The following is a 16,358-nucleotide window of genomic DNA, read 5'->3' on the forward strand; positions in this document are numbered from 1 at the left end:
TAAGAGAAAGTCCCTGTAAATATGGGCAGGAAAAGGATTCTGAATAATTTTTTTCCTCTTTTTGTGTGGATGGTTTTCTGGTTCCTCATTGAAAGAAAAGTGTAATAGATGTATTATTGTATCCAGGAAAAAAGTTGTACGAGTGTTTATTTTTAATGTAGTTCTAGAAGATGGAGTAAGAGCTGGCTACTCCCTAAAGACATTTTCTTTTCCTCCTGGTGGATGTATCAAAGCATGGAGTACCGCTAATGATGAAACTAAGCCAAAGCAACAGCCTGGCAGCTGGATGACATGGGGGTGAGAGGGGAGTGAGGGACCCCAAATGGGTTCCCAAGGGCTCCCTCCTTTGGGAATGCTGGAGATGGGGGAAGAGGATCTAGTTGCTTTTCTTCTTCACCTCCAGTTCTCTGGGGAAGGAAATTTGGATATGGAGGCGGCTTTAGTGGCACCCAGGCTTGGCTTTAAGCAAATTGTGAGGTAGGCAGTTTCTCTCAGCTTCTCCTCCTCCTTTAGCAACCATTCCACTCCTCCCACTCCTCTTTATCCCTTCACCTGTGCCATCCCTCGTGCGTCCATCTCAGGAGGTGCACTCGTCTCACTTGGTGTGTGCCTGTCTCTTTAAATTTTCACCCCGATCACAACTGGCCAACACCCTCTGTGGCTTCTCAGCTGCTTTGGGAGTATTGCTAAGAAGCTCCTCCCAGGAAATTTACAGGTTCTTTAAATCTTTTCCCCAGGGCCAGCTTCCTGGGTTTCAAAATCCCCCTTTTCTTTGATAAATGACTACCCAATTAAGAGTGAATTTTGATGGCAACCTTCATGGGGACAACATCTGGACCTGGTGTAGTGAGAAGAAATGTGCTTTGGATTTGCACAGACCTGGATTCCCATCCCAGGTCCTCCAGGCGGGGAGATCTACAACCTTTCTGAGCTAGTTGCTTCATCTACACAAAGGATGATAAAACCTGACTTGCTGAATTACCACTAAGATATTTATAAGAGTGCCCTATATGAGCTCCTCACTCAATCTGTACTAGTCTCCTTTTCTTTTACAGGGTTATTATGAGCATTATGTGAGGAGATAAATGTGAAAGGGCTTTGCAACCTATAAAGCTCTCTCTACATGTTGGGTTTTTCAAATAATAATATGTTAATAACACTAATAATAAAAGCACCAGTAGGTAAGGGGAAGAGCTAAATATTTTGGTGGAGATTTGTCATTTTTATAATCTATGAATTATAGCAACAGACAACATGACCATATGTCTAAAACAAACATCAGGACCCATGATCTGACAGGTCAAAATGCATTTGTTGGGGCAGAACATTATAAGTAGGAATTGCACCCCCCAAGTAAAAACCTTCAGATGTGTGGTCTCTGTACATGCAAATGACCATCTTTGATCCAGTGATCCTGGAAATCTACATTGCTGGTTATCAACTCATGATATTTTTCAATTCTGTTTCCAATGGCCAATAATAACAAAGGTAGTAGCTGAGTTTGGCCCCAGGTGTTCTAAGTTTGAATGTTGCTGTTTCCACTTGAGGACCAAGACCTACAAATCTCAGAAGCATTGCAGGGGTTAACAAATTGGCATAGAGTTCTGGAAAAGTTGACCAGTGTAGTTTATTTCTGCTTCAAACATGAAAATCACCCTCCCTAATATTGTGCTGGTAGGTAAAGGAAAGAACATTGAGCAAGACTGCAGCCCCTAGAAGAGTAACAAGCCTGCCGGAAATAATGGAATGTGCATATTGGCAATTAATTTCTGTTCATAAAACTCTCTGCTGCAGATGCATGGGAGTTCAGTATGAAGAATGAACAAGACTGATTTTGTGTAAGATCCCTTAGCTGCTGGGACCTTGGGAGTGCCTTTTTCCACAGGCCTTTTCATGAGGATTTTGCTCTTTATAACCTGTTATTAGGTTTCCGTTTGTGCTGCTGTCATTAATAGAATTTACATAGACCTTTCGGAATTTAAAAAGAAGTTTCAGATCAACTTGGTGCTTTGTGACCACCTAGAGGGGTGGGATAGGGAGGGTGGGAGGGAGACGCAAGAGGGAGGGGATATGGGTTATATGTATATGTGTAGCTGATTCACTTTGTTATACAGCAGAAACAAACACAACATTGTAAAGCAATTATACTCCAATAAAGATGTTTAAAAAAAAAGCAGCTTCACATCAAAATATCTTGTTTTTTACTTGTATTAATTTATTCACAATTATTTACTGCATTTATTGTTTTTGAATTTTTGAATTTTATTTATTTTTTATACAGCAGGTTCTTATTAGTTATCTATTTTATACGTATTAGTGTATATATGTCAATCCCAATCTCCCAATTCATCCCACCACCACCCCCACTCCCAGCACTTTGCAAACTATCGTATGTTTTCTTGACAGTCCTCCCGTTGGTCTTTACAATAACATTTTAAAATTTTTTTAATTTAATTTTTATTTTATGTTGGAGTATAGTTGATTTACAATGTTGTGTTAGTGTCAGGTGTACAACAAAGGCAATAACTTTTTTAAAGTATTATTACACAAATAAAGAAATGGTGGCTTAATAGTGAAGTAATCCCCAAAGTAAAATTACTAGGACTCCAATCCTCCGCTTTCTTCAGACAGAAAAATCGGGAGTAAGATCCTGGGATGATTACATGCAGTGATGTACCTGATAACTCTTGTTTCAAATATTGATCTGGAAGAAGAAAGCGAAAATGAGAGAGAGAGAGAGAGAGACGGAGGGAGGGAGGGAGAGAGAGAGAGAGAAAGCGTGCATGCGTGTGCGTGTGTTTAAGTCTCTGGCGTTTCGCCCATCCTTTCAGCTAAGCGAGGGCCAGACCTGAACCGCGGAGGAGCCTAGCGAGGGCCCCCAAAGATCTCGCAAACTCCGCCCCGGAAGGCCCGGCTCCTTTCCTGGAGGCCCCTTAACTCTAGTCCAACGGCGCCACGCCCCTCAGCCCGTAGCTAGCTCTGCCTCCCCGCGGCCCCGCCCCTCCCGGGGCTTCCGCCCCTCCCGCGGCTTCCGCCCCTTCAGCGGCCCCCGCCCCTCCCCGCCTCCCCTTAACCTAGGGCAAGACACTGCGCCCTCCATGTTCCTGCGAGCGGGTCCGGCCGGGCTGTTTCGGCTTCGCCACGCTCTCCGGCCTGTTCTGGTCGCCGCCATGAGCACTGGCACCTTCATCGTGTCTCAGCCACTCAATTACCGCGGCGGGGCCCGCGTGGATCCTGTGGACACCTCCGGCACCGAGAAGGCGTTCGAGCCAGCAACCGGTAACGGGACGGAGACCGGGCGGCAGGGCCGGGGCGGCGGGGCGGGGAACGAGGCGGGGACCGGGGTAGGGGCGAGGGTCGGGCGCGGATTGACTCTCCCCCGCCCCAGGGGTGAACCTAGTCTACCTCCCTGGACCTTCATGTAGTGCATTCAGCAGACGTTTACAGAGCACAGGTAAGTGACAGTGTAGAGTATAAAGTTGTATGTGTAGGCAGCTAACGGTGCTGTGCCAACTCGAAAGCATGTGGACCGGACACGAAGGGGGTCGTGTAGGAAACTGGACAGGCTGGTGAGTTGCTCGACGGGGTCATGGGTAGTTTTACAACGGCCTGAACAGAGAGTCCACAAAGCCCCGGTGGGTGAGGTGGAGTCTTCGTTACTTCTTTTTTTTTTTTTTTTTTTTGCGGTAAGCAGGCCTCTCACTGTTGTGGCCTCTCCCCTCGCGGAGCACAGGCTCCGGACGCGCAGGCCCAGCGGCCAATGGCTCGAGGGCCCAGCCGCTCCGCGGCATGTGGGATCCTCCCGGACCGGGGCACGAACCCGCGTCCCCTGCATCGGCAGGTGGACTCTCAACCACTGCGCCATCAGGGAAGCCCCTTCGTTAATTATTAAATTTTAAGGTTAGGACTGCAGTAATGTCTTCAACCGTGCACGTAGCAGAGGAGTTCTAGAAGGACGGGGTGAAAAGAAACACTTGTGCCAAAATGGAGGAACGCGCACAGAGGTTTCTAGTTAGCGTGAATGAGGACTTTGTTGCCATCCCCTAGTGTTAAAATATTTCCGAAGATGAACCAGAACTGGGAAAGGGAAAAAAAAATCCTGTTTTTATCCCGTGTTTAATGTGTGCCCAGCACTGTGCCAGGCCCTCAGTTTGCCCTGGGAGCTCCATAGATCACAAAGCAAATGAGGAACAGGTTTTCTGTTTTGGTTTTGCTTTGTGTTTGTTTTGCTGGGTGTTATGGGATATTTATGAGGAGAAAAATGTAAATGTTTGTGCAAACCAAGTGGTATGTAGCCAGAGGGATAAAACTGGATTTCAAGAGACTGGAGAATTTACATTTGACCAATAACACCAAACCACAGAGCAGCGACTTGTCAGAGCAGGAAGGGGCCACAGACACCATCAGGCTCTTCTTTAGGTAGGAGGAAACAGCCTCTTGACCCCCATAATGATACAAAAGAAAGAAAAATTGCTCTTTATTTTAATTGCCTACAGTGTGTGTGATCCTTAAGCACTGCCTTTACCAGTTGGCTACTTAAATTTGTAACAAATAGCAGGTTTGTGAAATCTCTGGAAAAAGCAGAGTCCCAGGTGTTCTTGTGGGAGGGGAAAAGAAACTGCTGACTTGACATCTTAAAGAATTCTTTTTAGTAGAGTCAGTCACAACGCTTGGGATTTGGGTCTAGAAAAACTGATCATTTCATATTTTGCCCAGGATAGGGAATAAGACTGAAATAAGAAAATGAGGGACTGTTTGTCTTTTCTCCATATTTGAGAAAAATTTTTTCTTGCTTTTAGGAATATCTTTTCTTGATATTCTGTTTATTAACCATATTCATCAAGTATCAGTATTATATGACTTGTATAGAACATAAACCAGTGATTTAAAATCAGAGTTCATAACCCAGGAGACGGAGTACTTTGATTTTGTAAGACCTCTGGGATTCTCAAACATAGTTAAGGAGCATTGTGAAATAATTGATTGGAGGTTAATGTTAGTAAACCCAAATGTAAAATAGAGGAAGGCAGGGGTTCTTACCCTGAAGTTCATGGTGTGCTAGGCAAGGGACATGTTCTCTCTATAACTCTGTGATACGGTTCAGTACATTTTTCTGGACAGAAGTCTGCAATTTTTATTAGATTCTTAAAAAGGTCAGCTGCTGGTATAAGGGTAGTCACTAAATCAAACCATACTTTAAAACGAAAAGAGGATCAATAAAAGGAAAATTGGATACACAATACTTTATTTAAAATGTGTGGCAACCAATTGAGATAACACTGACTTTCCCTGTATTTATAGGGCGAGTGATAGCTACTTTCACGTGTTCAGGAGAAAAGGAAGTAAATTTAGCTGTTCAAGATGCAAAGGCTGCCTTTAAAATATGGAGTCAAAAATCTGGCATGGAACGTTGCCGAATCCTTTTGGAGGCTGCCAGGATAATAAGGGTATGTTTTAATTTAACGTCTTCCAGAAAAGTCCTCTTGCACTGTTCTGTGAGTTCTTTATGATGATTTGCAGTTAGACCTTGATGCGCTATTAGGTGATACCTTTTTGATGAAGTAGGAAGACATTTCCATATGCTCACCTTGGTATGTACAACAAGCTTTCCATCAGTGATTTCATTCTGGCTCTTGGCTCCTTGTGACATCTCCCTCGGCAGGTTTTCTTTTCCATCTTTTTTTTTTTTTTTTTTTTTTTTGCGGTACACGGGCCTCTCACTGCTGTGGCCTCTCCCGTTGCGGAGCACAGGCTCCGGACGCGCAGGTTCAGCGGCCATGGCTCACGGGCCCAGCCGCTCTGTGGCATGTGGGATCTTCCCGGACTGGGGCACGAACCCGTGTCCCCTGCATCGGCAGGCGGACTCTCAACCACTGCGCCACCAGGGAAGCCCTTCTTTTCCTTCTTTGTTGGAGTGATAATGTATCCTTTGTAGCTTGTCTCCTTTTCATTTTACTATGTATACCTTGTTTCCTTTTTACTTTTTCCTCTGATGACTCTTAAGTTCACTTTTCGTTTTCAGGTTTATTTTCTACCTTAGCTGCCTGGAAGATTTCATAGATTCATCAGTGTTCCCCTCTTAAGAAATAAAGTTTAGTTTTTTCCGTCTTAAAGAGCAAAAGTACTAGATTGTCATTACAGAAAATTAGAAAATTCAGAGGATATACACCAAAATAAGTCAAGGATATCTCTCAGTGTAGGACTGTGATGATTTTTTTTTTCCTCATCAGTGTGTTAGGTCAGAAACTGAGGGTCTAAGAGTTACCCTACTTGCAAGGTTATATGTGTGTTCTGACAAGAGACATGAAGCTTTCTGGATTAGGGAAAGGGTTTATTACAGCACCCAGATGCTGTACCCAGAGCAATACTTTAGCACTAGTTTTCTGAGTCCCAGTCCCCATGGGGTGATGCAGTGAGAGGCAGATGTTAACCCTGTTGCATGCAGTGGTTGCACCACAGGAGAGGAACCCTAAAATTATGAGACTCAGCTTATATGGGGGCTGCACATCTGCCCATTCTCTTCTCTGGAGAGAGGTTACTCATTAAGCAGATCTCATAAGGGGGGAAGGTGTCATTAGGTTTACTACCCTGGAATATAAGCAGATGTCTCCAGGAACAGGAAGTAGAGAGCTTTATATCTCCACATCGCTCCAGTGACCTCTGTCTTTTGGGAGACCCTGTCTCTGCCTTCTAAGGCCTTTGTTTTTCAGTCAGCTTGTCAGTGTCCTTTGCTCCGAAAGCCTGGACCATGCAGTAGTGTCAAAATATTCCTGGAGAATTTTCTCCCAACAAGGTATTTTCTGCTATTAAAATTTATTTTTTATTTGATAGATTAAAAGTGGTAACTCAAAGCTGATAATTTATTATTCTGATTTGTCTCTCACGTTTTCCTTGTGCATAAGCATTTGGGTTGTAATATCTTCTTAAGAACTGGCTCCTTTATCATTATAAAATTACTTTTTAAATCCTGAATAATATCTAATTTTTTTTTTTGCTCTGAAATGGACTATCTGATATTAATTTTCTTTTCCTTTAAACTCCCCATTCCATTTTCTTTATATCTTATATAATATTTTTACATATTACAGTCAAAAATATATTACTATATTTCTCTAAAGGTCTTGTCTGATGATCATACCCTGGATCTGCCTTTACCCAAAACTATTCCGTAACTAAACAAATCCCACCCTCTGACCACAGCCTACAGTTATAGCTCTCAGTTGTTTCTCGTAGTGATTTTTCTAGTTAATCGTGATCTGCATTTCTTTGCCCCTTCCATTTTTAAACTATGCACAATTATCTTTTATAAGATAAAAATATTTGATATTTTCCTACATTTTTAGCATTTCTAGTGCTTTTCATTCCTTTGGGTAGGCCCAAATTTCCGTCTGTTACCATATTTTTTTTTCTGCTTGAAGAAATTTCTTTAGCATTTTTTATAGTGCAGGTTTGCTGGAGATGTTCTTTCAGGTTTTGTATGTCTGAAAGTCTTTATTTTGCTTTCCTTTTTAAAAGAATTCTAGGTAGATAATTCTAGGTTGACAGTTTTTTCTTTCAGTACTTTAAAGATGTTGCACCGCTGTCGTCTGGCTTGTGTTGTTTCAGAAGACAAGCCTGCTTTCATTCTTATTTTTGTTCCTCTGTTTTTAATGTTTTTTCCCCCTTTGGCTGCTTTTAAGATTTTTCTTCTTACCACTAGTTTTAAGCAATTTCATTATATCTTCCTTTTTTTTTAATTTAATTTTTTTTTTTTATGCAGCAGGTTCTTATTAGTTATCTATTTTATACATATTAGTGTATATATGTCAATCCCAGTCTCCCAGTTCATTCCACCACCCCCCGCTTGCCCGCTTGGTGTCCGTATGTTTGTTCTCTACATCTGTGTCTCTTATTTCTGCCTTGCAGACTGGTTCATCTGTACCAATTTTCTAGATTCCACATATATGTGTTAATATATGATATTTATTTTTCTCTTTCTGACTTCAGTCTGTATGACAGTCTACGTCCATCCACATCTCTACAGTGACCCAATTTCATTCCTTTTTATGGCTGAGTAATATTCCACTGTATATATGTACTACATCTTCTTTATCCATTCGTCTGTCGATGGGCATTTAGGTTGCTTCCATGACCTGGCTATTGTAAATAGTGCTGCAGTGAACATTGGGGTGCATCATTATGGCTTTTGATGCAGTTTTCTTTATATTTCTTTTGTTTGGAGTTTATTGATCTTGAATCTGTACACTTACAGTTTAGTTAAATTTGAAAAAATATTGGCTATTATTTCTTCAGATATTTTTTTTCTGCCCCCTTTTATATCTCCTCTTCTTCAGAGCCTCCAATTACATATATGTTGGGCTGCTTGAAACTATTCTACAGTTCACTGATGCTCTGTTCATTTTTTCCACAATTTTTTTCCTCTGTGTGTTTTATTTTGTGTAATTTCCATTGTTATGCCTAAAGTTCATCTATCTTTTCTTCTATAGTGTCGAATCTGCTATTAATCCCATCCAGTGTATTTTTCATCTCTAGAAGTTCAACATGAGTCTTTTTTGTTGTTGCTCCACGTTGCTCCCTAACATGCTCATGTTTTCCTCTGCCTTCTTGAGCACATGGAATATAGTTATAATAACATTTAATATCCCTGTCTACTAATTCTGTCATCTCTCAATTCTGGTTCTGTTTCTATTGTTTTTTTCCTCCTGGTTAGGCATTATATAACATTCCTACATTTTGCATGTCTGGTAATTTATTACCAGTAGACATTGTGAATTGTATGTTGTTGGATGTCGAATATTCTTGTACTTTAAAAAATATTAATGAACTTTGTTCTGGGACACAGTGAAGTTACTGGGAATCAATTTGATCCTTGCAAGGCTTGCTTCTGTGCTTTGTTAGGTATGACCAGAGAAGCTAATTTTGCCCCACTACTGAATACCTTTTTGAATACCTAGCTTGATGCTCTGTGTATTAGTGAGGTTTTTCTCACTGTGGCTGGTGGGAACATGAACTATTTCTGGCCCTGTGTGAGTTTGGGGGATTTTTTTCACCTTTTTGGTTAGTTTTTTTCCTGGCCTTGGGTAGTGTCCTCACAACTGACCAGTTCTCAGATGAAGACTTAAGAGGGATCTCTGGGGTTCTCCTGTGCACCTCTCTTCTGTCCCATACTCAGCCTGCAGACTGTAGCCATCACATACTCCCTGAACTCCCAACCTGTTTCCTCAACTCAGAGTATCTGTTGGGCCCCACCTAAGTTCCTCCTCCCTGCTCTGTGATGAACTCTTTCCAGGCAGTAGGCAAGAATACGTGTAGGGCTCACCTCATTTGTTTCCCTCTCTCAGGGATCACTGTCCTGAGCTGTCTGTCCAGTGTCTGAAAATTGTTGTTTCATGTATTTTACCTGGTCTTTTTAGTTGCTTAAGGTGGAGGCTAAATCTGGTCCCTGTAACTCCACCTTAGCTGGGAGCCCATTGACTCCTAGTGAAGTGAATGGTTTTTAGTATATTTATTGGTCTTATGTTTCCTTTTTCACTTTGAATCTTTTGATGCTTTTTATCAGATTATAAAGATCTTAATGGTAGGCCCCAATCATTTCTTAGTTGGAGTGTTCTTATGAAAGTAGCTATCGTTTGGCTTTAAAAGGAGAGAGAAAATGTGTTTTAAAACTGTGATAACACATTTACATATAAAAAGATTGTGTATATAGATTATGCACTTGCCTTCAGTGACTGCTTTGCTCAGCTCTGCCTCTTAAAGCAAGCAGGGGCTCAGGCTTGTCAAGGTTTAGTGGGCATGTCTTTGCTCAGGTGGTTCTCTTATAAAAGCTAAACACTGAGCTTGCTGAGGGGTTTGAAGTGAAGGAGAGAGGTGAGTCACCTGCCCTTTGCTTCTTCTCTTTCATCCCAGAGGACCCCTGGTCAGGTCACATGTGAAGCAGGGTGGTGGAGAGGATGACAGGGGTAGATAGGAAGTACATGTTTCCCAAGAAATACTTAAGAGCAGTACATTGTCATGGTGGACAGTTTTGTTTTGTGATGGCTCTTGTACTAGTAGGGGCAGGAAACTTATATTGTTTTCCCCTTCTCCCTCTGCTCTCCTTATTCTGGGAGGGTAAGCGAATACCGTTTCCCTGAAAGCAATATTAAGTATCAGTAGAGATCCACTTGGACTCTTTGATAGTTTTCGTCAGGGACTTTTTTTGATGATCCTTGAAGGTATGTTGAAAGATATCATAATGGCTTTTTATTTTATTTTTTAAATTTTTGGCTGCGTTGAGTCTTCATTGGTGTGCGCGGGCTTTCTCTAGTTGTGGCGAGCGGGGGGCTACTCTTTGTTGCGGTGCATGGGCTTCTCATTGAGGTGGCTTCTCTTGTTGCAGAGCATGGACTCTAGCTGCGCGGGCTTCAGTAGCTATGGCACGTGGGCTCGGTAGTTGTCACTCATGGGCTTAGTTGCTCTGCGGCATGTGGGATCTTCCCGGACCAGGGCTCAAACCCATGTCCTCTGCATTGGCAGGCAGATTCTTAACCACTGAACCACCAGGGAAGTCCCTCATAATGGCTTTTTAGAAATAACCTTTTTGTGAGGGTAGAGAATGCTGGAATAAGACAAGAAAAATCTCAAAAGGCCAGCCAATAAATTGAATTTTCTCTTTGAGTTCAAACCTTGAAACAGTCCTCAAAGCTAATTGCCTGTCCATTGTTTACCAAAATAATAATAATAAAACTTCCTTTCTTAGTAAATATTCCAAGGCTTTTCAGCAATAGTCACAGATTACTTCCTGTCTGTCCACTCTTGTATTAATGTGGAAGACAACAGCATTTCACTTTTGCCAGTTTAACATTTCTTCATGTGTTTGAAGTGTAATATACTGATTCATCAGTGTATTCATGCTGATGAGTGAACCAGTACCTACTTCCTCTTTAGGGACTAGTTGCCTTCTTGCATTCTAGAAATGTAGTTTAAGTCACTTACGGTTGATCATGCCTTTTGAAAATGTGTTTCATGTTGATCATACTCAACAGATCCAAGAAGGGGAATAACTTACATGTAGTTAAAAACTGTTACATCAGAACTGATGCTTGTTGTCCTTCTAGGTACCCTCTTTCCAGTATCAGTAACTTGGGAAACAAGTTAATTGTTAAAAAGTCGTTTTGGTGAGTGTAGAATCAGAGAAAGAGAAGATAAATTGCTGGTTTAAAAGGCAATTTATTTTAGACTGTGTTGAATGTAAACAAATTATCCTTTCTGAAGGAACATGTCTATTCAGTAATTGCAGAATTTATTTAGAAGTTACTAACTTCCTTTTTTATGTTTTTTGTTTTTTGATTTTGTTTTTTCTTGGTTTTTTGGCTGTGAGGCATGTGGGATCTTAGCTCCCTGACCAGGGATCAAACCCGTACCCCCTGCATTGGAAGGCAAAATCTTAACCACTGGACCACCAGGGAAGTCCCACTAAGTGAGACTCCTTGAAGTGAGCTCCTTGAAGGCAGAGACTGGACCTATCCTTTTTTTCTTAGGCAATCATTCCGCGTTTGTTACTGTCTCCACTTCACTTCGTTGTTGTTCTGGGGTTTTATCCTGTTCCTTCATCTGGAACATATTTCTCTGCCATCTCATTTTGTCTAACTTTCTGTGTTTGTGGTCTCTGTTCTGCAGGCTTCAGGGTTGTAGTTACTCTTGCTTCTGGTGTTGTCCCCTCGTGTAGGAGGCTGGTCTAGAGGCTTGTGCAGACTTCCTGGTGGGAGGGACTGGTGCCTGCCCACTGGTGGGTGGATCCGGGCTTTGTTCCTCTGGTGGGCAGGGCCATGTCAAGGGGTGTGTTTCGAGGTCGTTGTGGGCTCAGGAAGACTTTAGGTAGCCTGTCTGCTGATGCGTGGGCCTGTGTGCCCACCCTGTTGGTTGTTTGGCCTGAGGCATCCCAGCACTGGAGCCTATAGGCTGTTGGGTGGGGCCAGGTCTTGGTGTCAAAATGGCGGCCTACAGGAGAGTTCATGCCAATGAGCACTCCCCAGTACCTCTGCCACTAGTGTCCTTGTCCCCACAGTGAGCCACAGCCACCCTCTGCCTCCCCAGGAGACCCTCCAAGACCAGCAGGTAGGTCTGGCCTAGGCTCCTATGAAGTCTCGGCTTTTTCCCTGGGTCCTGGTGCGCGTGAGACCTTGCATCTGCCCTCCAAGAGTGGAGTTTCTATTTCTCCCAGTCCTGTGGAGTTCCTGCAGTCAAGCCCTGCTGGTATTCAAAGCCAAGTGCTCTGGGGGCTTCTCCTCCCGATGCCAGACCTCCAGGCTGAGGAGCCTGACATGGGGCTCAGAACTCTCACTCCTCTGGGAGAACCTCTGCAATATAATTATTTTCCAGTTTGTGGGTCTCCCACCTGGCGGGCGTGGGATTTGATTAGATTGCGAATGTCCCCTTCCTACCATCTTATTGTGGCTTCTTCTTTGTCTTTGGATGTAGGATATCTTTTTTGGTAGGTTCCAGTCTTTTTTGTCAATGGTTATTCGGTAGTTAGTTGTGATTTTGGTGTTTTCATGAGAGGAGGTGAGCTCAAGTACTTCTACTCTGCCATGTCTGGAATTCAACAAATATGGAATGAATGAATCAAAGCACTTTATACCTCTGGTCTTTGTAAAAACAGAACATGTCCAAATATCATTATCAAACTGTCTTTTCATGTATTTCATACTGATTTTCATATTCCTCCTTCCATCTTTTCTGAGATTTGTACTCAATCTTGATAGAGTTTGTGTTAATTAGATGCTTATGTTAATTTCTGTTGCTATTTCGCTTCTGGTAAGCCTTACTGATTATCAGTTTTAGTAAGAGAATGCATCTTCTTGTCAATTATTTGATTCATCTTTTATGTATGTTTAGATTTTGACCACAATGTTTATTTTAAATTGGATCCATAATAGCAAATATCTGTTTCTTACATATTCAATATTTTGATCTCCTTTAGGGGCATTATTTAGCTTTTCTTTTTAGGTCTAATTTCCCAAACTTTTTCCTTCATCCCTGGACTCTCTTACCTCTAAGTTGTATAAACTACATCTGGAAACAGTATTAGAAAAGAGAATTGATGAGTACTAAGCATTAGAAAATAATTGTCTTGTGATTATCTTATGATTTTAACATGCTGCATTTCTTTGGGTGAATTAAAGCCGTGGGTATATAACCTTTTAAATGCCGATTGTGTGTTTGGCTGTTTTGTACAGTTTTCCTAAGTAAGGACTGTTTGTTCTTACTCTATACATGCAAACACATGCACATGTATCTATACATATTTATACAGATGTACATATATAATATTTATTTCTCAAAACATTCCTTTTCTAATTGATCTTGAAATGAGGTGTTGGTCTTGTATCTGTGACAGTTACTTGATGGGGAGAACAGGGTACTGCTTAGCAATAAGTTTTATTTCTCTTCCAAATGCCCCATTGCCATTCCTTCTGTTTTCATTGAAAGTGAAAGCTGTTTATATTTTTAAAAGTTGGGCAATGTATTCTGGTTTGACTGTTGAATGTGTTGAGGTGTATGGTAATTTGTCTTAAATCTGGTCTTCTGTTTCACCCAAAGGATCGGAAGGATGAAATCGCCACTGTGGAGACCATCAACAACGGCAAGTCCATCTTTGAGGCCCGCTGGGACATTGACACTTCCTGGCAGTGCCTGGAGTACTATGCAGGCTTAGCGGGATCCATGGCCGGTAAGCCCTCACCTGGCCTTCTGTGACCAGCTGACAAGGAGGCAGGAGAGCAGAGCCTGGGGGGTCAGGGTACAGATTTTGGAATTAAGACAGACCTGGGTTAAAATCCTGGGCTTATCACTCTCTACTTCAGTGACACTGAGAACTACTTTATCTTTCTTTATTTAAACTGGAGATGGTAATCTCTATCTTCTTGGTTATTATAAGGATTAAATGAGATGATGTATGTAAAGCACCTAGCCTCATACCTGAGCTGTAGAACAGGTTGTGGAAAAACCAATTCTTGCAAGAGTCAGTAAGTACATCATATTTATTAGTTTTACCTACTTAGCAGAAAATTTTCTTTGTCTAGGAAGTGTACATCAGTTTACATGTCAGCTGCTTTAGCAGGGCCCATGAGGGCTGTGGGGAGCCGGAAGTCTGAGGTTTCAGGGTCCTCAGATTCTTCAGCTGCTGAGTCTTTCCCCATTTCTGTTTCATTTCATCTAAGTTATGTAGTGGATGCTTGGTTAATTTTTAGAGGGTTATATTGAGTTGAACGAACATGGTTTTGAAGGATAGAAAGGACTATTTACGTGAAGAGAACATGCAGAAGCAGTGTAAGAATGACTAGAATGAACAAAAGAACAGAGGTGGCATGAGCCCAGTGGCTGGGGCCTGGGAGGGGGCTGGTCTGACAAGTCCAGAGTGAGTCCAGGTGCTGGTGGAGTCTTGGGACAAGCGGTACTGCACTCTTCTCTACCCTCTTTTCCCGCTTAGGCGAACACATCCAGCTCCCCGGCGGATCCTTTGGTTACACCAGAAGGGAACCACTAGGGGTGTGTGTCGGAATAGGAGCGTGGAACTACCCCTTTCAGATCGTCTGCTGGAAGTCGGCTCCAGCTCTGGCTTGTGGTAAGAATGGATTATTCCTCTACATGTGAGCCACCCTTTCTCCCAGGACACGGTTTCACCCCTGCCCTACCCCTTAGGGAGCTTTGAGGTTGTACACACAGACCGTGTCTACATTATTCCCATTTTTATTTAATTTATTTTTGTTTATGGGAAGGAAGAAAGTTAATTTTGGTCTTGGAGGTCTTTCTTTTTTAAACTGTCAAATGAATTAGATTTGTGCTACTTGTAAGTTCTCTTCCTTTATGGACAAGAATTCTGGGCATGAATTTCTGTGTAGGGGGTAGCACTTAGGAGTTTTGACTTCATTTAGGAAGCAGAAGATAAACTTCCTCCTTCATTTGTGTCTTAAGAGAAGTGATAAACAAGGCTTCCATCGGAGAAGCTTTGGCTGGTTAACAAAAAGTTTTCTCATGCTATTTAAAGAGAAGAATCTGTCGGAAAAGAAGACATCGTACCTTAGAAAAACTGTCAGGTTAAAAAAGCTTTACTATTAGGACACTCTATTGAAATGCAGCTTTTTTCTTTTTGCTGCTTCACGTTCTCTTTGCACATTTCTCTGTGATAGAGGAGAAATAGAATTAAGTTACTAGCTTTGGGTACTTGCATCAAATTAATTAACCTTTCTGGTCTTCAGTTTCAACTCTTATAAAATGGGTCTGATCATACCTACTTCTTACTACTGTTGCAAATGTTGAGGTTAATATATACAAAAAGGCCTAGATATGCAAGTGTAGGGTATTATTGGCTGAGACACTGCAAGTGTGTGGCTTGGGGTCTGTTTAATGAGAGAAACCAAAGTGGGAAGAGCAAGATATATTTACTTATTAATAACATTTTTGACCTAGCATTTGATGGGGAACAGGAAACAATTGGAGGGGCTTCCCTGGTGGTGCAGTGGTTAAGAATCCAGCTGCCAATGCAGGGGGGACACGGGTTTGAGCTCTGGTTCTGGAAGATCCCACAGGTCACAGAGCAACTAAGACCGTGTGCCACAGGTACTGAACCTGTGCGCCTAGAGCCCGTGCTCCGCAACAAAAGCCACCGCAATGAGAAGCCTGCACACTGCAACAAAGAGTAGCCGCCACTCACCGCAACTAGAAAAAGCCTGCATGCAGCAACGAAGACCCAACACAGCCAAAAATAAATAAATAAATTAATTAATTAAATTTTTAAAAAAGGAAACAATTGGAGTTGTTCTTGTTGTGTCTTCTTGTCCTGTCTTCAAAGGATCCTGTCTTAAAAGTCTTTCTGTGTTTGTGTCTCGGTAATGCAGGTAACGCCATGGTCTTTAAACCTTCTCCCTTCACACCTGTGTCCACACTGCTGCTGGCTGAAGTCTATACTGAGGCCGGCGTGCCTCCCGGGCTCTTCAACGTGGTGCAAGGAGGGGCTGCCACAGGCCAGTTTCTGTGTCAGCATCGCGATGTGGCCAAAGTCTCCTTCACTGGAAGTGTGCCCACTGGCTCAAAGGTAAAGACAAGACCAGTATAGGAGAACATAAATGGCATGTAGATCCGGCTGTGTCAAGCCTCCCCAGAATATATGTTGGAGACTTATCCTCTGATTTTACCCAGCTTGTATTGGCAGGGAGTCTGTAGGTATTATTGGGCAGAGGTCTGAAGTGTGCTTTAAAAGTATGAAGGATAATTAGAACAGCCCACTGGTGTTAGGCTCATTGGGGATGGGAGTCATCTTCTCCTGCCTGTGTCTGAGAGGGCAGGCCCTGAGCTGTCACTTGTATTGTTTGGTAACT

The 16,358-nt window shown here is 42.4% G+C and overlaps 1 protein-coding gene across 1 annotated transcript in view; it reads left to right on the forward strand.

Moving 5' to 3' along the window:
- Window positions 1-3,071: 3,071 nt before the first annotated feature.
- ALDH9A1 (aldehyde dehydrogenase 9 family member A1) overlaps window positions 3,072-16,358 on the forward strand; it is a 39,238-nt gene continuing 25,951 nt past the window's right edge. Inside the window, exons 1-5 of the mRNA XM_029228128.1 lie at window positions 3,072-3,279; window positions 5,302-5,447; window positions 13,582-13,711; window positions 14,471-14,605; window positions 15,879-16,075. Of these exons, the coding sequence (XP_029083961.1) occupies window positions 3,099-3,279; window positions 5,302-5,447; window positions 13,582-13,711; window positions 14,471-14,605; window positions 15,879-16,075 (789 nt within the window). The 5' untranslated portion in view covers window positions 3,072-3,098. The remainder of the gene's footprint in view (window positions 3,280-5,301; window positions 5,448-13,581; window positions 13,712-14,470; window positions 14,606-15,878; window positions 16,076-16,358) is intronic.

Source organism: Monodon monoceros, unplaced genomic scaffold (assembly GCF_005190385.1).
Source record: "Monodon monoceros isolate NGI ecotype Baffin Bay Population unplaced genomic scaffold, NGI_Narwhal_1 Super_Scaffold_18, whole genome shotgun sequence".
NCBI lineage: Eukaryota > Metazoa > Chordata > Mammalia > Artiodactyla > Monodontidae > Monodon > Monodon monoceros.